This window comes from Monodelphis domestica, chromosome 6, assembly GCF_027887165.1.
Source record: "Monodelphis domestica isolate mMonDom1 chromosome 6, mMonDom1.pri, whole genome shotgun sequence".
In the NCBI taxonomy this organism is placed as follows: domain Eukaryota; kingdom Metazoa; phylum Chordata; class Mammalia; order Didelphimorphia; family Didelphidae; genus Monodelphis; species Monodelphis domestica.
In genome coordinates this window covers 19,851,936-19,874,066 of record NC_077232.1, presented here as the reverse complement: position 1 = coordinate 19,874,066, position 22,131 = coordinate 19,851,936, and the positions used below count along the sequence as shown (strand labels likewise).

Genomic DNA, 22,131 nt, shown 5'->3' with positions numbered 1-22,131 from the left:
TTTCCTTTGCTGTTATGTTAGCCAATCTGCTAGGTGTGAGGTGATACCTCAGAGTTGTTTTTATTTGCATGGAAGATATGTGTCTTTAAAAAAAAAAAACTCAACCTACTATGTCCCAGGAAATAAACCCATGAAAACAAAACCATAGACAGTTCCTGTCCTGGAGGAGATTATAATCTAGAAAGAGAAAACAGAAACACACATAAATAACTAGAAAACAATTCTGGAGGGGTAGGGAGAATGAGGAACAACCAGGGAGTCCTGGAGAAATAATTTTCTAATACAAGATACTTAAAAAGCCTTTTGAAAACTAAGGGTATAACATTACTTGTTGTTTTAATTGTTTTTTTATTTTTATTGTCAAGCAAAACCTACTTTCATATTGGTCTTTGTTGTAAGAGCACATTCATACATAACCCAAACCCCAAAACACAACGTTAAATACACTGAAGTGAAAGACAACTCCAACAGTTCTTTCTCTGGAGATGGGTAGCATTCCCCATCATAAGTCTTTCAGGATTGTTCTAGGTCATTGCATTGCTGAGAGTAGCCAAGTTTTCACAGATGATCATGTTCCAATATTGCTGTTACTCTGTACAATGTTCTCCCAGTTCACTTGTTTCACTCTGCATCAGTTCCTGTAGATCTTTCCAGCTTTTTCTGCAATCATGAGGCTTTACCTTATTCTCCCAAATGCTCATTAATGTCTCCTATCTGAAATTATCTTGTATTTACTTTATAGATTTTTGTATATATACTTATATGTATACACATGACAAAAGTCTTCCTGATACAATGAAAGCTCCTTGAGCACAGGAACTGTTTTCCTTTTTCCTCTAGTTCTAGTACTTAGCACAATTCTTGGAGGGAGGAAGGAAGGAAAGGAGGAAAAGAGGGAAGGAAGGAGGGAGGAAGGAAGGAAGGAAGGAAGGAAGGAAGGAAGGAAGGAAGGAAGGAAGGAAGGAAGGAAGGAAGGAAGGAAGGAAGGAAGGAAGGAAGGAAGGAAGGAAGGAAGGAAGGAAGGAAGGAAGGAAGGAGGGAAGGAGGGAAGGAGGGAAGGATAGATACTCAAAGAGAATAAGAGATTTGCCAGACAAAACTCATGTCCTCCAGTTAGGAATACAAAGTTTTCTCCTCCTCCAATTTCAGCCCTTGGTGCTCCCACTAGGCAGTAATTTGATCCTGTGCTTTGTCAAAATTCTACCCAGCTAATTCTTCCAACCTGGCTATGCCAAAGTTCCTTCCATCTTCTTTACTACCTTCATAGAAAAGAATTTTACCATTGTATTTCACCAGAGGTCAGTATTGTTCTCTCCTAGATGAAGGAAACCCAGGCAAAAGATGAAAAAAGGAGACTGTACAGTCATCCAAGATCGAAGAAACATTGGCAAGCTCCCTCCTCCAGACATTTGTCCCCATTGGTTCCCTGAATTTTAAAGAACACCAAGAAAAATTAGAAATCTAGAAAAAGCCCCATTAATATCATGAAAAATTTGAGTAATTAGACCCAAATGGAACTATTGTATTTAACCAGAAGATGAGAAAGTTGGTGTTAGGTTTAATAAGTAGATATGATTGGGTTTTTTAAGGGAAGATGGTGATCATATCCAATGAATGCAGAACAAGAGAGAATGGGATTAAATGACAGCAGGTGAATTTGGGACATATGGAACAGCTTTCTGTCTGGGAGCACAGCAGAACCAAGACAACAGGACTTGGGGGCAGGAAACAGTTCAGATGCCAGTTCAGACATATAATCCCAGGCAAGTCTCCTGGAGCCTCAGTTTCCTCAAATGTGAAAATACCACAGGGAACCTATTCAGATCACAACTCAATGGCAATTTATCCTGTTGGAGAGTTAACTTGAGGTTGAGAGAAAGGTGCAATAGCACACCCCTAGTCACCTAGCTAATGAATATCAGAAGCAGGAATTGAACCAAGACTTTCAAGTCATGAGACCTCTTCTTTTGATCTAGAAACCATAAATGATAATCCCTGGAGGACAGGGGCGTGGACAAATATTTAGTCTTCTGGAGGTGGTTCTATTCAGTGGGGTTAGCCAGCAGCAGTGCTGGCAAGGAGCATGGGAGAATTTACAATCCAACCACTTGCCCACTCTTCCTCCCCCATCCTTGTCTCCCCTCCACAATGGATTGCTTCACCAAAAACGCCTGAAATTGTCTTGACTCCATCACTCCCTAGCTATGTAGCCCACAGGAGGTCACATTTTAGAAAGGGCTTTTTTCCAAGTTGGAGGATGACTAAGATGCAGAGTTGAATTTAAACAATTCAATTGAAATTCCACACATTTTAAAGCACCTACTGTGGGCAAGGCACTGTGCTCTGCACTGCAGATACAAAGGCAAAGGAGGAGCTAATTTTCTACAGGAATCATAAAGCATGCCCAATAAAAGGATTGGGGGTATTTAACTTGAAAAAAAAATTAGTAGAGACATGACAGCCTTCTTCAAGTATTTGAATGGCTATGTGAAGGAGAGATTAGGTGTGTTCTGATTAGCCCCCCCCCCCAGGGCAGAACCAAGATGAGGAGTTGAAGGTGAAAGAATGATTTCAACTCAAAACATTGAAAAAACTTTCTAACAGAAAGATCTGTGCAGAAATGAACTAGAATGCTTCATTGGAGATATTAAGGAAAAGACTGGATGATCAATTATTAGGGGTGCTTTAGAGAGGACTTTCATATAGTCAATGAATCAGCAATTTCTTCAGCACCTACTATGTGCCAGGCAGGCACTGTGAGAGGCCCTGAGAATACAAAGACAAAATGATGATAATCCCTGACCTTAAAGAGCATATGGTTTCACTGATGAGTAAATAAAAGACATATATACAATAAATGATGACCACAGTTGGGAAGGGGGATATCTGGAATGGCCTCCTGAGGGAAGTAGCATTTGATCTGAGTCTTGGAGGGAATTAGAGTTCCAAAAGGTGAAAGTGAAAGGGAGGGGCATTCTAGGCAAGGGCAACAACCTCTACAAAGGCAGAACACTGAAGCCTGACAGTCTGGCTAGAGTAAAAAGTATATGAAAGAGAGTAATATGTAATAAGTCTGGATTGATGACCCAGATCAAAAATGCCAAACAGAGGAATTGCTAGGATCCTGACAATCAAGACTCCTTACCCTAAAATGGCAATGGGACCAATGGGACCATGGGTTTTGGTTGGACTAGTGGGTCTTCGAAAGTCCCTTTCAGTTCTGAGCTTCTGTGGTTCAAAGAAATTATTTATTCCTTACTGAGGCTCAATTTCCCTATCTGTAAAATGAGGAAACCAATCTCTTCTCTATCACATAGGATGAGAGTGAAGATAGACAGATAGATAGATAGATAGATAGATAGACAGACAGATTATAGATAATTAGATAGATAAATAGATGGATAGATAGATAGGTGGATGGATAGATTTCATAAACTACAAAGCACTATGTAAATAACAGTTACTATTATTAATATCATTCATCATTTCCCAGAATGTGATCCCCAAAGCTGGCAAGACTCTTCCTGCTTCTAACTCCCTCCCCTAATCTATCTTCCTGCAGCTGCTTCTATGTGAGTAGGAGAAAGGGATAGTTTGGGGAAACTTGGGAAGTGTCTGGGAAGGAAAGAGAAGCCTGGAGTCTCTTGGGATGGGCAAGACTCTCCAAAAGAGCTGGAAACCAGTGGAAAATAAGGGGGACTTCCTACAGAATCCAAAGCAGCTGCCCTTCTATCTCTGGTTACCTACTGGAGGGATTGGTCAGGGCTAAAAAGGGGGGTGGGGTAATAGGCTCTTGGCTAGAGGATCCCATAGAAAGGTGAGTAGAGGGCAGGGGCTTCCTGAGGGAGGGGGAGGGGAGATTGAGAGATGCCACCTGTCAGTCTCTTGTTAGAAATATGAGCCTCGAAGCCTAGACGCGTGTTGTACCAACCAAGCCATAAACAATGAGCTCTGGCTGGCTGGAGTCCTTGGGGGAGGATGACGGAGGAGGCAGGAGGTGGACTCCTCAGCCGGAATTAAGGGCAAGAGACAGCATGGGCTTAAAGAGAAGAGAGTGAGGCCGCACAGCTGGTGGAAGGAAGGAAGAAGCAGACAGAGGCACATACTAGGGCAGCAGCAGGTAGGAGGCACAGCAGCCCCATTCCACACCGCTCCCCACTCTATCCTTCTCCATGGTCCAGGGTTCAATCTGGGAATAGAGCAGACTTGGTTATAACATTATAAATACGTGGAGGGGACCTCAGAGGTCATCTAGTCTAAGTCTCTCATTTTACTGTAGGGAAAACTGAGGTCAAAGGAGAAGTGAAACATGTACCTAGCCAGTGACAAGTCTGGGACAATCAGGATCCCATCCCTGACTCTAAATTCAATGGTTTAGAGACATTGGGTTACCTAAGGGCTAGCCATCTAGTATGTAAGTTAAGCAAGGAGCCCCTAAGTCCTAGTTGTGTGCTCACTGAAAATCCTTGAAGCAAACTCACCTGTGGATCAGTCAAGAAGAGTATCTGTGGCCAAGGTAGCCTCCAGCTGGAAGACACTGGATGAGAGGGATTGCACCCCATCCATATGTTAAGATATAGAGGAGTTGACAACCTCAGGGATAGCCTGTGCTACCTGGGGTTGAGAAGGCCAGAAATACCTTGGAATTCTTTCATTCCCCCCAGTTCTTCCAAGGAAACTAAGAAGGTATGAGAAATAGGTGGGATCACAGATGTATTTAGCTGAAATCCAAAGGACCCAGGGATGAAAGAAAATATGAAGTCATCTCTAGCCCCTTTTATTTCCAAATCTAGTCCCAGCTGCCATCTCTACTTCTTTTCCTGAACTGGAGAGATGGCAGGGCCTCAGGGGACTGAGGTGCTTACAGGGAAAGGGGAGCCCAACAGAGCACTGGATCCTCACCATTGTATGTCACAGCTTTGCTCAGGTATCCTCCATACTTTTTGCAATCATGATCCTTTGTCTGTCTGTGGGCAAAACTAAAGAAGATGAGGAAGAAAGGTCACTAAATGTGGGCCTGCGAATGAGCATGGAGAAGGATGTAGGACTATTGGCATTCTGTGTCTCTATGTGTGTCCCCAAGGATTTTCAATTTCATCCCTATGGATAAAACTCCCTTCACTGGAGTAACTTGTTGCCTTCTATGCCTGGGTAGATGATCTTTGAGAAATATGGTGGTCAAAAAAATCAATGAACCTGTAACCAATCTGCTGATGATTCTCTTTATTCTTAACTGTGCTAGTAGTTCTCAAAGGGCAGACATAAGGAGTCCCTCTCTCCCTAATTACTTTGTAGTCAAGTACTTTGTAGATATTTGTATTTGTTAATGTTGTATTGACATCATTGTAATATTTATTGGGAAAGGAAATGGAGAATTGGAAAACAGGGAGATAATGGGAGGTTTGTATGGGGGTATGGAGGAGTTTAAGGGAAGAGAAGGAATATTGCTCAGTGAAGCAAAGGAGAGAGATGCCCATATTTATATATGTACTTTTGGTCCACCTCATCAGAATGTAAGTGTTCAAGTTGGGATTGCTTTGTTCTTTGTACTTATATCTCTAGTGCCTAGTACAATAATAAATATTTATGGATTATCCAACTCACTCTAGTGGATGATGGGGTCAGGATTAAGACCAAAGAAGAGGGGATAGCTAGGTGACCCAGTGGATTGAGGGAAAGGAAGTCCTAGATTCAAAGCTGTCCTCAGACACTTCCTAGCTATGTGACCCTGGGAAAGTCACTTAACCCCCATTGCCTAACCCTTATTGCTCTTCTGCCTTAGAACTAATACACAATATTGATTCTAAGACAAGAGAGAAAGATTTAGAAAAAAAAAGACCAAAGAAGCAAAAACTTTGATGAACTAGAATCATGAGCGGAATCTAACAAAATAAAATTTAATTGTGCTAAGTACAAAGTTCTATAATTAGATTTCAAAAATCAACTCCAAGGGTTGAAGATGGAGGAGATGTGGTTGACCAGGGGTTAATACAAAATAGATCATATACCACAGGCTCAATATGAGTCAACACTGTAATATGGCGCCCAAGAATAGCTAATGCAATCTTGGGCTACATTAAGAGAGACCTAATGTCCAGAACACAGACTCCTTTGTCATCTGCCCTAGTTTGACCACATATAGAATGGTGTGTTCAATTGTGGCATCGCATTTTAAGATGTAATTGACCACTTGGAGTGCATTCAGAAGAGGGCAACCAGGATGGTGAAGGGACTGGGTTGGAGCCATTTAAAGATTATACCATATAAACAAGAATGGGAGGGCTTATCTTAGAAAACTCAATAGGAACATAATAGCCATTCCTTAAGGATTTGAGAGGCTTTCCCATGGAAGAAGAATTCAACTTGTTCTACAGGGTCCTGGTAGAGCAGAAATAATTAGTGCAGAGAGGTTATGGGAAAGCAGATTTTGACTTCAGTACTGAAAAACTTCCACCAGTTAGAGCTGTCCCAAACTAGAAGGGAATGTGGTGGGTTCCCTATCACCAGAGGCTTCGAGAAAAAACTTGGGGATACTGCAGGGGGGCTTCCTGACCAGCTAGGGGATGGACTGCTCCTTTCCAACACTTAGATTCTATCATTCATGAACATTTGGGCTCCATGAGCTTTGGGGATTCTTGTCAGAGGCATCTAAATCACTGGTGGAAATGGATAAGTATATGTGAGTATGCAGTCTTTACACAGGAGTGAACAGAGTGATTAGAGGGGTAAGTGTGATTGAGGTGAACAGATGGAATGGATTAGAAAAGAGCAAATGAACCACCCAGATGCATCCTGGGAAAATACCAGACATTGATTTATTTTGCATGGATTTCTTAGCGATGGAATGTAATTGTTCCTATCACTGACCATTTCATATATATGTCCTATCTTCCACCTGGACTATGAGCTCCTTGAGGGCAGAGACTGTCATATACTTTTTCATATACCCCCAGGATGCCTAGAACATAGTAGGACCTCTCGAGGTAGAAGTTTAGAATTTCACAGCTGGAAGGGAACTTTCTTAGAATGTAGACTATCAGAGCTAGGAGAACCTTAGAAGAGAAAATGGCAGCCTAGAGGGAACTCAATGACAGGGCTAGAAGAGACTTTGGGATATGGAATGTCACCACTGGGAGAGACATGAGAACATAAGATATCATATTATACCTGAACAGGGGTTAGAGAAGAGATTCTTAACCATTTTTGGCATCACAATCCCCTTTGTCAACCTAGGGAAGCCTGGGAACCCCTTCTCAGAATAATGATTTGTAACCTCCATTTATAGGTCAAGGAAATACTCATTTCATTTAGGAGTTCGTGAAGATAAAGGTGCATTTTCTTCTCATCCAATTTCACAGATCTTGTGAAATCTATGCATGGACCCCCTTTGGGGAAAGGGGCACCAGGACCCCATATTAAAAACTTCTGAGTTAAAAGCAATCAAGTCCAACTCTTCATTTTACAGATGAGAAAGCAGATGATCAAAAAGGAGAAATAAGATGGCCAACGTCACACCACTAATTAGTGGCAAAGCTGGAACTACTGACGAGATCTCCTGACTCCCCATTCTCTGCTTTTTCTGGATCAGGCAACCTCCATTATCGAATAGACAGGAGGAAGCAGGTAGTGGGCTATTAGCAAAGAGCATTGAATAAAAACTACCAAGAGCTGGTGAGGGGAAGGACAAGGTAGACCATCTGGAGAGAGACAGGAAGCAGCCTCCTTCAAGGAGACAGGAAACATCTTTGGCTATTACTATTCCAGAAGTGATGGCTAAGACTAATGGGGTGCAAGGGCCTCATCCTTCTATGGAAACGAGATAAGCGGGAAAAGGTCTGAATTCTGAAGAGAAAACTTGGGTTCAAATCCCAGTTGTCCCATTGAGCGACTTGAGCAAATGATTCCATCTTCCTGAGCCTGTTTTCTCATCTCTAAAATTTGAGGGTTCAACTAGAAGGTCTCTGAGGTCCCATCTAGTCCTACATCTTTGGACCCATGCAACAAAGACCAGAGTGGTCATTCCTTGTTCCCCCGATTGCCTCTTTTCTTGGTTCCCACCCCCATGCCCATAGATACATCCAGGTGGCTATCAGCTCAGGAGATAACTTTGCAAAGGTCAGGGAGTATTTTTAAACAGTGACAGAATTGCCTGCCCCTCCTCCTGCCTGAGTCACCACGAGGGACCCTATTTGAGAGTTGTTTTCTTTGTAACATGACCCTCAAAGGGGCAAGGGACTGGAGAGACTGTCCCCGGCATCCCTCCAGGTGTAGACGCCACGGTGAGTATATGTTTGGCGCACCCTAAGTCCATAGGACCCAACTTCATTGTAGAGATCCCTTACCTTGTCTTACAGCGCTGCCCTAGGAGGAAAGCTTATGTCCTTTACAAGGGAAATAGGATCCTCCTGACCCCTGTGGCCAGCAAGTCTAACTAGGGGGTTCTCGTTAGCACTGTCCAGAGCACTGGAAGTTGGACAGAGCTAGAATTGTGTGTGTGTGTGTGTGTGTGTGTGTGTGTGTGTGTGTGTGTGTGTGTGTTAAATTCAAATCTGGCCTCTAACACTTACGAGCTGCATGACCCTAGGTTAGTCCCTGTTTGCCTCAGTTTCCTCATCTGTAAAATGAAAATAATAATAGCATCTCCCTCCCAGGCTTGTTGCAAGGATCACATGAGATAATAATTATAAAGTGCGATATAAATGTTAGTTATTATATCATTATATATCACGACCAAGCACTTTCCATATGTTACGCCCTTTAATCCTCACAAGGGAAAAGAAGGGAATAAGCAGTATATACAGCACCTACTAGGTGCCAGCACTTTACAAATAGTCTCTCATTTGATCCTCAGAACAACCCTAGAGGGAGGTATTGTTATTATCTCTGTTTTACAAGTGAGGAAACTGAGGCAGGGAGTGAAGTGATCTGCCCAGGACCACACAGCTAATAAGAATCTGAGTCAGGATTTAAATTCATTTGGGGTCTGTCTGTCTGATTCTAAGCCCCCCCACTCTATCTGCTATGCCACCAGTCAGATTTTAGCTTAACGTAAGGATGAACTCCCCACCAAGGAGAGCTGTCCTCAAATGGAGCGGTCTGCCTTGAGAGAGAATGGGTTTCTCCACCCTGGAAGTGTACAAGAAAAAGCTAGATAACCACTTGCCACATGCATTGCAGAAAGGAGTCTCATTGGACTATGTAACCTCCAAGATCCCTTCCAACTCCAAGATTGCCATTCCATAATCGAGAAGAGACTCAAGTTTAAATCTGGCCCCTCAGAGTTCTAGCTGCCCAACCACCGATCGGCAAGTCTCTGAGCCTCAGTTTCCTCATCTCTGAAATGGGAACGATGACACTGTGCTGTGTATCTCACGGTGTGATCTTGGGAGATATTTTCAAGTTGTTATTAAGGTCTACTGAGTAAAATTTAAACTTAACATTGAGGGCACCAAAGATATGGTACCCATGAGCATGTGGAGCCCATTTCATTGGGGTGAGCCCAGAGGGAATAATACTCCTTTTTCAAATGCAGGTCACTTGTGGTAGCACCCGCTTCTCCTGGCTGGTGTGAGAATAAAACGAGACAACAAGCCCTTTATAAATGCTAGCTATTATTATGCCTTAAAATTCAAAGGATCCATTTCTTGGCATCTTGGCATCTTGGCATCTTTTGTTTTTTAAATCCTTACCTTCTATCCTAGAATCTATCCTAGATATTAAGTATGGATTCCAGGCAGAAAAGCAGTCAGGGCTGGGCAATGGTGGTTAAGTGACTTGCCCAGGGTCATACAGTCGGGAAATGTCTGAGGACAGATTTGAACCCAGGACTTCCCATCTCCAGTCACTTAGCTTCCCAAAGATCCCCTCTTAAAGGACACTATATTTATTCCCCAAAGAAACTAAACCTTTTAACTTAAACCATAATAGAGATGCAAGCTTGATCCAGCGAACCATAGTTTCAGATGGAAAGAATAAATGTGTTGTGTGCTTAGATGCCTTTTTCCAAGGCACATCTGACACACGTACCCTGAACAAACACCTAAGCTGGCAACTTGCCTTTCTAGTTTTATCTCATGTTCCGCCTCCTCCTGATAACAACAAGCTTCAGCTAGTGTTTCCTCATCTGCAGAATTTAGAGTCTTGGATTAGATGGTCTCTGAGGTCCCTTCCAGTTCCAAATCCTTTGATCCCCTAATCATCCCCTCTCTGCCTACATAGCTCTTCCTGCCTCTCGGGACCTTCGGTCAAACTGTTCCCTATGCCTGGAATGTCTTCAGAGAATCACGGACTGAAAGCTAAAAGGGACTTTAAAGGTCATCCCCTGGTCCAATCCCTTCCTTTTATAATAAAAGAGGAAACTGAGACCCAGAACTTACTCCAGATAGTCAGGATTCAAACTCAGGACCTGGGACTCCAAATCTAGCATTCTTCTCACACTACCATTTTCCTCTTCCTTTCTGCCTGGGGAAAGCCTTCTTTTCCATTGAAACTCAACTCAGATGGAGTCCCTGACCCCTTTGCCACCAGTGACCTTTCCACCCCTTCCCAGCCCCCCAGCCCTCCTCTTCTGAGCACCAACTGTGTTATTATTCATTATAATTATTTATGTATACATCATATCTTCTTATGAAGTAGTAAGCTCTGTAAGCAAAAGGATTCATCCCTCTGAGGCAAGTAGATGTCGTAGGTGTCAAAGTACTTGACAAAATAAAGAAACTCTGAGTTCAAATCACTTAGTAACTGTATGACTCTGGGCAAGTGCATTAATTTCTCATAGCCTCAGTTTCCTCATCTATAAAAAGAGGAAAATAACATCACATCCTTCTCAAGGTTGCTGTGAAGATCAGATGAGATAAATAAATATATAAAATGCACTTGGCAAGACCTTTAGGTGCTTCGTAAATGTGAGCCATTATTATTTATAATTTGTGTCTTTCCCAACATCTTGCCCTGGACTTTATACCCAGTAAGTGTTTAATAAATATTCGTTCTCCTTGCTCTGTGACAGGGCTTGGCAAAGAGTCAAACCCTAATGAATGTCATCTTCTTCTAGAGATGGAACAGGAAAATGGGAAGCCCCTTCAGGATGGGACCACTCCTCCTACCCCAAACCAGACAGCAAAGAATTCTGGACCTGGGGGAGATGGCTGTTCCACCGAGGAGGAGTTACCCAAAGACGTGGCCCAGAAGATGGCCGATAAGGACTCTGCAGAAGCTGGTGAGGCTGAACCCAAGAAGGAAGAAAATATAACAGAGGAAACCAAGTCTAAGCCCAAGATAGAGGCTGACCCAAAAGCTAAGTCTGATTCCAAGAAGGAAGCTGATGAAAAAGAGGAGACCAAACCTGTAGCTCAGGGAAAGGCAGATGAGGACGAAGAGGCCAAATCCAGATTGAGAAAAGATGCTAATGGAAAAGAAGCCAAGACTGAACCCAAAGAAGAGGCTGATAGGAAAGAGGAGGCCAAATCTGAACCCAAGGAAGAAGCTAATGAGAAAGGAGAAGCCAAGACTGAACTCAAAGAAGAAGCTGATAGGAAAGAGGAGGCCAAATCTGAACCCAAGGAAGAGGCTCATGAGAAAGGAGAGGCCAAGTCTGAACTCAAAGAAGAGGCTGATAGGAAAGAGGAGGCCAAATCTGAACCCAAGGAAGAAGCTAATGAGAAAGGAGAAGCCAAGACTGAACTCAAAGAAGAAGCTGATAGGAAAGAGGAGGCCAAATCTGAACCCAAGGAAGAGGCTCATGAGAAAGGAGAGGCCAAGTCTGAACTCAAGGAAGAGGCTGATAGGAAAGAGGAGGCCAAATCTGAACCCAAGGAAGAAGCTCATGAGAAAGGAGAGGTCAAGTCTGAACCTAAGGAAGAAACTAACAGGAAAGAAGCCAAGTCTGAACCCAAGAAAGGGGATGATAAAGAAGAAACCAAATGTAACTCAACAGAGGGAGCAGCAAGAGAGTCGGAGAAGGGGCATAAGGCAGAATTGGAGGCAGAAACCATTTCTGACACTCAGGTCATCCAGGTAAGGAAGTCTAGTTTTCTCTTGTTGGGGGTCTCTAAGTCTTTCCTCCTTCCATAAGCCCAGAGCAACAAAGTGGGAGGTATGATCTACAGGGCAATGGGGGAGTGAGGACACAATTTCTACCCTCCACTCCTAGACAACTTGCAATGGGTGGGTCCCTGGGAATTGACTCCCCATGTGCATGTACATGCCACAGGAGCCTTGTATGCCCTTCCAGGAGGTAGGTGGTACTCCTGATGGAGAACCAGGCAATGATGCTGAGCAACAAGGAGAAGGCTCAGGAGCAATGCCCAGCTCCCCAGAGGAGTGGCCAGAGAGCCCCACAGGAGAAGGACAGGACCTCAGCCCAGGTAAATGCAACTGTAGCATGGGGGAAGGCAAAGTTGGGGTGCAGGGGGAATGTAATGGTAGAAAGAAGGGGGAAAGGAAGCACATTTCCAACAGTCATAGGTGCCTCCTTTCATTTCTCTCCAGATACCATTGGTCCAGACAGCCCAACAGCCAGGTAAGATTGAGTCTTGGGGTTCCCCCCTCAAGACTCTCCCCAACCTCTAGCCCCATTCTCTCACTTTCTCTTTTTAAGTCAGCCTTCAGTCTCCAGATAAGTCCATCAAGGCCTCCTTTGTTGCACATCCTCTAGGCCAACACTGTATCTAAGCATTCCTCCACTGCCAATCACACAGTATTCCTGAATCGCTAACACTACCTAGCCCCTTCGACCTTGTTTAAACTATTCTCCACTTGAATATGAGGGTATTTTCTAAATGAGGCTCCAAAGTCCCAACTGAATCCATTGGCATTCATTAAGTGCCCATTATAATATGCCAAGGATTTATTGGGCCCTAGGGATACAAAGACAAACCCAAACTAGTCCCTGCCCTCAGTGAGCTTACATCTTCTTCCAGGAAGGGGGAGAAGCAAGATACATCAGTGCAAATAGATAAGTGTGCATGATTATTTAAGGAAGAGGGAGAGACCCCAAAAGAATTTGAGTAATCCGAATCCTCAGCTGTGTCTTGAAGGGAGCTAGGGATTCTAAGAAGCAAAACTTAAAAGGGAGAGCATTCCCACTGATGGGAAAAAGAATACAGACAATCAATCAATCAACACATATTAAGTACCTGCTATGTGCCTGGCACTGTGTTAAGTGCTAGGCATACAAAAGGAGGTAAAAACCAGTCCAAGCCCTGGAAGCAGGATATATAATGTTGAGTTTAGGGAGCATTAAGGAGTTTCACTAAAGGGTGTTCACACCTGTGTTGGCAAACCTATAGCACAAGTGTTGGAGTATGCCGGAAGGGGTTGCTCCCTTCCTCCTCTCCATGCACCTGAGGATATTTCTCCCATCCCTTGCCTCTCTGTCCAGCAGCCCAATGGGAGCACTTCCTCCCTCCCCTGTCTGGGGTAAAGGAGCAGCACAGATGCAGTGTGAGGGATGCTGTTTGGGCTCTCAGTCTCTAAAAGGTTCACCATCACTGACAAATTATAAGCTCCCCGAGGCCTGTCACCTCTGTCTTTGTAACCCCTGTCCCAAGTACCATGCTTGGCCCATAGGTGGTAATTAATAATTGTTTGGTAATTGATTTTTTCAAGGCTCCCCCCACCTACCAAAAGTAGACCCAGAGCTGATGCTCGGAGAACTATCTCATCCCACCTCACTCCCAGCTGGCAGGGTCCAGTCCTTCTGGACATCTCTCTTGACTTCCTTCTGTCCCTAGTGACTCCTCTCCCAGCGATGTCCCTCAGAGTCCCACGGGTCCCCCTCCTTCTGAGGAGAAGAAGAAGGAGAAGCTGTCAGAACCCAGAGCCTCTGCTCCAACTCGACCCCGAGGACCCAGGGCTCAGAACCGAAAAGCTATCATGGACAAGTTTGGTGGGTAAGGAGCTGGGATATGGGAGACATGGAGGCTGGGTGAGTCCAAGCAATCCTTTGAGAATACCTTCTTTGAGGGTTTTCTAGCAAGGGCCAGGATTTGTACTGATGAAAGGGGAAATGGAGTCCAGGCTGAAAGTAGCAGCCGTCCAATACAAATAGAATCAAGAGAGATGGGTTCTAGCCCCAACTCCACCACCAGAAGACCTGAGCCAAGCTATCTCTTCCCGCTGCCTCAGTTTCCCCCTCTCCAGAACAAAGGGCAGGGGGCAAGGTGGTAGAAGGAAAATAGCCCTTATTTTGAATTGGAAATGGTGCACTTGAATCCTATTTCCACAGCTGTTCAGCAGCTAGTCACCCAGCAGAAAGGATGTTGAGTTTGGAGTAAGAACCTGAGTTCAAGTCTTGCCTCAGTTATTTGGTAGCTAACTACATGACCTTGGGAAAGTCCCTTAATCTCTCTCAATCTCGGTTTCTTCCTCTGTAAAATGGAGATAACAGTATCTCCTTCTTTGGGTTGTTGTGAAGATCAAATGAGAGAACACATGTAAAATACTTTTGTAACGCTCAAAGTACTCCTATAAATGTTGTGATTAGTTGCTGTGTAATCCTGGGGAAATCATTTCATTTCTCTGGGCCTCATTTTGTTCATCTGTAAAATGGGAAAGATTGGGTGGCCTCCCCGATTGTTGTTCAGTTGTGCCCAATTCTTTGTGATCCCATTTTTGGATTTATTGGAGGCAAAAATACATTTTACAGATGAGAAAACTGAGGCAAACAGGGTTAAGTGACTTGCCCAGGACTATACAGCTAAGCAAAGTGTCTGAGGTCATATTTTAACTTAGGAAGATGAATCTTCCTTTCTGCACGCCCATCCACAGGGCGACCTGGATGCCTAGGACTACCAGGATGACTAGTCTCTGATCTTGGATCACTTCTTTGTCCTCAACTCTCCTATTTTCCAAACAGGGCAGCAACAGGCACTGCCCCCCTTTTCCGAAATGCCAAGGCAGCAGGGGCAGCTGTGGGCAGCGTCAGGAACATGCTGCTTGAATGGTGTCGAGCCATGACCCGAAAATATGAGGTGGGAGCCAGAACGGGTACAGGGGAAAGGCTGGGGCTTGTGATTCCCAGGGCGGGGGCAGGGAGGCCCAGGGAACCCCTTCTCCAGGGGGGCTTCTGCACCTGCAGTTGAGACTTAAAGGCAAAGAGAAAAACCTAGAAGATGGGGGGCAGCAGAACCCAGAAACAGTCCTTGCACTCTGAAGCCAGCAAGGAGCCTAGGGCAAGAGATTCACCATGAGCCAACTTTTCATTTCCTTAGCATGTGGACATTCAGAACTTCTCCTCCAGCTGGAGCAGCGGGATGGCCTTCTGCGCTCTCATCCACAAATTCTTCCCTGATGCCTTTGACTACAGCACCCTGGATCCCAAGCAGCGCCGAGAGAACTTCACCCTGGCCTTCTCCACTGCCGAGTGAGTCAGAGAACTCTAAAATGATGGGGTTTCTTTCTCCGGTTGGGAGGATGCCAAGGCAAGGAGTAGTGGGGTTCTCTGGGCCTCTATTTCCTCATCTGAAGAATGGTTCAATGGACAGACTGCTGTCCTTGGACCCAGGGTCAACAGTACTCAAATCCCACCTTGGAAACTTACTAGCTGGGTGACCATGGGTAAGTGAGTTACCATTTCTGAGCCTTAGTTTACTTTTTTGTTAAATGGGGATAATAATACCTGGAATGCCCATGTGACAAGTTTACTGTGAGGCTTGAATGAGAAATGTGTATAGAAAGTACTTTGCAAACTTTAAAGTATATGACTTATATAAGGTCACTATACTATGGTATCTCGGGACTTAGCCAGCTCTGTTGGTGTTGGTGTTTTTGTTTTTGCTTTTTTAATTTAGAAACTATTTATTTTGGAAATAGATACTTCTCCAGAAAGAACTTATATATGTTCACATATCTTCATATATGTTTATATCATCTAAAAGGCTCCCCCCAAAGGCTAAACTAGCATGGTCACCTGAATCCCCAGGAAAAGCGATTCAGTCATAGTCTTGGTTACTCTTCTTCACCTAAGCTCTTAGTTTCTCAGGTGAAGCAGTGATGCCTTTGCTGGTGTTTTACGCTTTTTCCAAAGTGGGAGTGAAACTTTTCAGTCCAGATTTAACTTCATTCGCCACTTCTGGATCAGAGCTTTGGAGGAGGAGACACCCAATTAACCCCAGCCTCAGATTTTGATTTCTTGACACCAACATGCTCTACCAGTGTTTTTGCAAAAGACCCTTCCCTTCCATTTTCCTTCATTTTTTTTTTCATCTTGTTCTAACAACCATTTCAAAGCTAGATGTCCAGTTGGATGTTCTGCCATGAGGAAACTTCCATTCTTGCCACCAAGAATCATTTCAGGAACAATGACATTCATAGCAGGCTAACTGTCTCCAATATCAGTCCCAGGACATAAGTCACAGTTACACATCAACTTCTTTGGCATCAGTTTAACATTGTGTTCTAAGTTCCCTACCAGCTCAAACATTCTATAGTCTATGTTCTAAGATCCTTTCTAACATTTTGCATTCTATGGTCCTATGGTTCCCTACAGCTCTAACATTCTGTGTAATGATGCCCCTTCTATGTTCTAAAGCTTCTTCCAGGTCTAACATTCTATGGTCTATGTTCCAAGGTCCTTTCTACCATTCTGGATTCTAAGGTTCCCTACAGCTCTAACATTCTGTGTAATGATGCCCCTTCTATGTTCTAAAGCCTCTTCCAGGTCTAACATTCTATGGTCTATGTTCCAAGGTCCTTTCTACCATTCTGGATTCTAAGGTTCCCTACAGCTCTAACATTCTGTGTAATGATGTCCCTTCTATGTTCTAAAGCCTCTTCTAGGTCTAACATTCTATGGTCTATGTTCCAAGATCCTTTCTACCATTCTGGATTCTGGATTCTAGGTTCCTTATAGCTCTAACATTCTGCATAATGATGCCCCTTCTATGTTCTAAAGCCTCTTCCAGGTCTAACATTCTATGGTCTGTGTTCCAAGGTCCTTTCTACCATTCTGGATTCTGGATTCTAAGATTCCTTACAACTCTAACATTCTGTGTAATGATGCCCCTTCTATGTTCTAAAGCCTCTTCCAGGTCTAACATTCTATGGTCTATGTTCCAAGATCCTTTCTACCATTCTGGATTCTGGATTCTAGGTTCCTTATAGCTCTAACATTCTGCATAATGATGCCCCTTCTATGTTCTAAAGCCTCTTCCAGGTCTAACATTCTATGGTCTGTGTTCCAAGGTCCTTTCTACCATTCTGGATTCTGGATTCTAAGATTCCTTACAACTCTAACATTCTGTGTAATGATGCCCCTTCTATGTTCTAAAGCCTCTTCCAGGTCTAACATTCTATGGTCTATGTTCCAAGATCCTTTCTACCATTCTGGATTCTGGATTCTAGGTTCCTTATAGCTCTAACATTCTGCATAATGATGCCCCTTCTATGTTCTAAAGCCTCTTCCAGGTCTAACATTCTATGGTCTGTGTTCCAAGGTCCTTTCTACCATTCTGGATTCTGGATTCTAAGATTCCTTACAACTCTAACATTCTGTGTAATGATGCCCCTTCTATGTTCTAAAGCCTCTTCCAGGTCTAACATTCTATGGTCTATGTTCCAAGATCCTTTCTACCATTCTGGATTCTGGATTCTAGGTTCCTCCGAGCTCTAACATTCTGTGTAATGATGTCCCGTCTATGTTCTAAAGCCTCTTCTAGGTCTAATATTCTATGGTCTTATGTTCCAAAGTCCTTTCTAACATTCTGGATTCTGGATTCTATGGTTCCTTACAACTCTAACATTCTGTGTAATGATGCCCCTTCTATGTTCTAAAGCCTCTTCCAGTTCTAACATTCTATGGTCTGTGTTCCAAGGTCCTTTCTACCATTCTGGATTCTGGATTCTAAGGTTCCCTACAGCTCTAACATTCTGTGTAATGATGTCCCTTCTATGTTCCAAAGCCTCTTCCAGGTCTAATATTCTATGGTCTATGTTCCAAGGTCCTTTCTACCATTCTGGATTCTGGATTCTAGGTTCCTTATAGCTCTAACATTCTGTGTAATGATGTCCCTTCTATGTTCTAAAGCTTCTTCTAGGTCTAATATTCTATGGTCTATGTTCCAAGGTCCTTTCTACCATTCTGGATTCTAAGGTTCCTTACAGTTCTAACATTCTGTGTAATGATGTCCCTTCTATGTTCCAAAGCCTCTTCCAGGTCTAACATTCTGTGTTCTGTGTTCCAGAGTCCTTTCCAGCTCTAACATTTCATGTGCTCATCTCTCTTCTAGTTCTAACAGGATATGTTTTTGGAAGCCTCTTCCCAATAAGGCCAGAGGGCCAGCCCTGGTCCAGATGATATGAAAAATTTCCCAACCCAGGTCTGACAAGTGAGAGAATCTAAAAAACCTTAAGAGAGTCACTAAAGGTCAGGAACTGCCTCCCCCACCATCAGCCCTACCCATTCCAGATCTTGGGTAAGACTGAGATGCTGTCTGATGCCTTCTCCAGTCTGATGAGAAATCTTTATGCCCAAGAAATAAAGAATTGACTTTCTTCCTCAAGACACCAGAGGGATAGGAGTGTTTTTTTTTGTCTCTTTGTTTGAAATTCTCCCATACCCCTGATGTGAGGCATCCTTAGAGTCAAGGCTCCAGGCTGGAAGTTTAGCCCAGCTGGCATGACCCCCAAAGAGCATTTTCAGCAGGGCCCTCTTTTCTCCCAGAAGCCAATAGAAAAGGGGGCCAACATCAAAGGATCACATGTGAATAGCTATTCCTCTTTGGTAGTTTGGTGCAATAGATAGCAGGGAGGACTTACCATCAGAAAGCCCTGAATTCAAGTTTTTCCTCAGATAGCTAGTAAATATGAGACCTTAGTCAAGTCATTTTATTTTTTAGTCTCCGCTATTGAAGAGCCATTATAATAATATCTCCTTCATCCAGTCCTTGTAAGGATCAAATGAACAAATATAGGTAAAGCGTTTTGCAAACTGCAAAACCTATACAGAATGTCACAAAAGACTTAGTGAAGGAACAGATCGACAGCACAGTGGATAGAGCCCTAGAGTTGGAGTCAGGAGGTCCTGGGCTCAAGGCTCAAGCATCCTAGCTGGGTGACCCTGGGCAAGTCACTGAACCCCATTTGCCTGCCCTTGCCCTTCCATCTTAGAGTTGTTACTAAATCAGGAAGGAAGTATTTTTAAAAAGTATTAGAGAAGCTTTAAGTTATTTAAGCTGGAGACTTTGGAGATACCCAGTATAAATGCTAGGGGGCACTATTACTGTTGGGTGGTCCCAGGCACCTCTGGACAAGAAGTCAAAGCTGTGTGCCTCCTCGCTTCTGCCCCGAGGTACATGGGGATCCTGAATCAGAGCACCTGAGTCCCTTGCCTAGGAATAGCCTTAGATCTTAGATGTGAATTTCCTTAGAGGAGAAAACAACAGTATCATATGTGCATGTGATTTATATGTATTGTATGTGATATGTATATATATTATGTGTGTGATATGCACACATGTGTATAGCATTTATATATATGAAATATATATAAGGTTTACAAAGCCTTTTCTACATACTATCTTAGTTCATCCACTTAACAATCACTTAAGATTGATAGTAAAAACTTGGTCATCTTTGTACATATGAGAACATTAAGAGTAAGAGAGGTAAAATCTTGTGAAAAGTCTTACATCTCATAAGTGTCAAAACCCGGATTTGAACCCCGAGCTTCTGGCTTCAAAGCTGCTGTCCCACTGTGTGGCTGCATCACCAAATAGGTTCAGAAGGGTAAATGTTCTAGAATCTAGAGGATGGACTAAAAGGTTTTGAGTGAAAGTCAAGTGGAGAATTTGCCAACAGCTATGAAGGACACCAGGACGTCAAACTGGGGGCTTACATGGATTTGGAGACCATCTCCTCCCCCCCAATTAAATTCTCTTTGGAATATATTGTCTTCACTCAGAGTGAAGTTACATTTTCTAGATGAGAAATATGAGGCCCAGAAACATAAAGCCATTTGTCTGTATCTTCTTTGACACCTAGCTGCTGCGAAATCTCAGGATATAACTCAAGTATAACTTTTGTCTTCCTCTCCCTTGATGTGGGTAAAATGCTCCTGTACAAGCATTCAAGGCAACAATGTGTATATGTGTGCAGGACAGCTTTTCCCCCATAGAAAATAGATGAAGGACTCATAGCAGCCCATAAATAACAATAAATACAATTTTCTTCCTTCTTCCATGAGGCTTACCTTTCCCAATATACACTGCTACCTCTCTGAGAGTCTGTCTCTCTGAATCTGTCTATCTCTCTGTCCCCACTCTCTCCCCCCTCTCTTCTTTTTTCTCTCTGTTTCTGTCTCTCTCCCTCCCCTCTCTCCCCTCTGTCTCTCTGTCTGTGTCTCTATCTCTCTATCTCTTTCCCCCCTCTCTCCCCCTCTCTTCTTTTCTCTCTCTCTGTCTTTCTGTCTCTGTCTCTCTCCCTCCCCTCTCTCCCCTCTCTGTCTCTCTGCTTGTCTGTCTCTCTATCTCTCTGTCTCTTTCCCCCCTCTCTCCTGCCTCTCTTCTTTTCTCTCTCTCTGTCTTTCTGTCTCTGTCTCTCTCCCTCCCCTCTCTCCCCCTCTCTGTCTCTCTATCTCTATTTCCCCCCTCTCTCCCGCCTCTCTTCTTTTCTCTCTCTCTGTCTCTCTCCCTCCCCTCTCTCTGTCTCTTTGTCTTTGTCTCTGTCTCTGTCTGTCTCTCTCCCCACTTGCTCCCCCCCACATACCCACTGGCATATATTCTGTAGGTGATCTGAATTATGTGTAATGCCTTTTCATAGGACCTAGCCCTAGAAAGCACCCTGGATATCATCCAGCCCAACCTCCTCATTTTAGAGTGGAGAGAATGAAGGTCCAGAAAAGTGGGTTCTAAGGTCACACAGGGAGCCTGAGTCCTCCTCTGGTGACCAGTGCATTCTGTTCTGCAGAGTATCCTTTACTGAATCTCATCCCCTTCCCATCCTCAGGAATCTGGCTGACTGTGCCCAGCTGCTGGAAGTAGACGACATGGTCCGGCTGAGCGTCCCTGACTCCAAATGCGTCTACACCTACATCCAGGAGTTGTACCGCAGCCTTGTGCAAAAGGGACTGGTGAAAACCAAGAAGAAGTAAAGAACATGAGAGCCCCTGGAAGGAGCAGCCCATAAGGACATCTGGTTGATGCTGATGGGACTTCCTCTTGCTCTTTGGCACCCCTCAGTTATTTAGGAGGTGACTAAAGATGCAGGGAAGACAGAGGCATTTGGGGAAGCACAGTGACATCCTGGGGCTCCTAGGGTCCATGCCCCCCAGCCTCCAGGCACCCCACTCCAAGATAAGGAACAGTCAAAGAAATTTTCCTGAGAACAGTCCTTCCTGTCTGCTTCTTGTCTCAAATTGCCTCAGTCTCCTCCTCTTCCATCCTCACACAAGTCTTGGGATAGATATGATCATTCCCAATGTATAGATGGGGAACCAGACATCACTAAGGGTCAAATGACTTCACCAAAGTCATGCATCTAATTTAAGGACAGGACTGGAATGAGAACCCAGATCTTCTGTCTTTCAACTTCCTGTTCTTTCACAGAATCATAATTCCTAGACATTAGAACTTGTAGGGATCATGCATGAAAGAAGCAGAGGAAGAAGCTTAGCAGATACCTAATATTATACAGTATCTATTTTCCAGGTGAGGAACCCCAGAGAAGCCAAGTAACTTAGCCAAGGCTGCAGAGTAGTAAGTAGCAAGGTCAAAATTTGAACCCATTTTCTGTGATTCCACATTCAATGCTTTGTCTATGGGACACCATTATGCCTGTCACAAACCAAGCTGGGCTTGAAATTCTGGCCATTGGTGAAAACTCAAATATAATCACAAGAGGATCAGAGTTGAAAATGGTTTGGATGATGACTGCAACTTAAGCTATCTCTGACCACTGGCAAACATCCTTTGGAGCAGTTTGTCCATTCATTCATTTGATCAGCCATTCATTCACGACCCCTCTGAAAAAGCTAGAGGGTTCTCATGAAATGCAAACTCAGAATGAAACAATATTTGGGGGGGCAGCCAAAAAAATTAATATGATCTTAGCCTGATGGGAGCACATTGTCCTGAATGCGGGATTCTACCCCAGTCAGGCTACATCTGGACTGTGGTGCTCAGTTCTAGCCCTTAT

At 43.8% G+C, this 22,131-nt stretch overlaps 1 protein-coding gene across 3 annotated transcripts; it reads left to right on the top strand.

Moving 5' to 3' along the window:
* The first annotated feature begins 3,960 nt into the window (after nt 1-3,960).
* Nucleotides 3,961-21,851, top strand: SMTNL1 (smoothelin like 1). Of its 3 annotated transcripts, none has more exons than XM_056801729.1 (8): nt 3,961-4,120; nt 11,054-12,015; nt 12,233-12,365; nt 12,490-12,520; nt 13,734-13,892; nt 14,858-14,972; nt 15,213-15,364; nt 20,944-21,851. In XM_056801729.1, the coding sequence occupies exons 2-8, from the start codon at nt 11,056-11,058 to the stop codon at nt 21,086-21,088; spliced, it is 1,695 nt and encodes a 564-aa protein (XP_056657707.1). In that variant the 5' UTR covers nt 3,961-4,120; nt 11,054-11,055; the 3' UTR covers nt 21,089-21,851. The 3 variants fall into 3 exon arrangements, with proteins under 3 accessions (XP_056657707.1, XP_056657708.1, XP_007497532.2); XM_056801730.1 differs by lacking the exon at nt 3,961-4,120 and adding an exon at nt 6,302-6,679; XM_007497470.3 differs by lacking the exon at nt 3,961-4,120 and adding an exon at nt 8,160-8,279.
* The last annotated feature ends 280 nt before the right edge of the window (nt 21,852-22,131 follow it).

Excerpts from the sequence above, each read along its gene's own strand:
- SMTNL1 (XM_007497470.3), top strand. The coding sequence starts at position 8,213 with ATGACCCTCAAAGGGGCAAGGGACTGGAGAGACTGTCCCCGGCATCCC. Across the intron at positions 12,016-12,232 it reads CTGACACTCAGGTCATCCAG|GAGGTAGGTGGTACTCCTGA; the intron begins GTAAGGAAGTCT and ends ATGCCCTTCCAG. Across the intron at positions 15,365-20,943 it reads CTGGCCTTCTCCACTGCCGA|GAATCTGGCTGACTGTGCCC; the intron begins GTGAGTCAGAGA and ends TCCCATCCTCAG.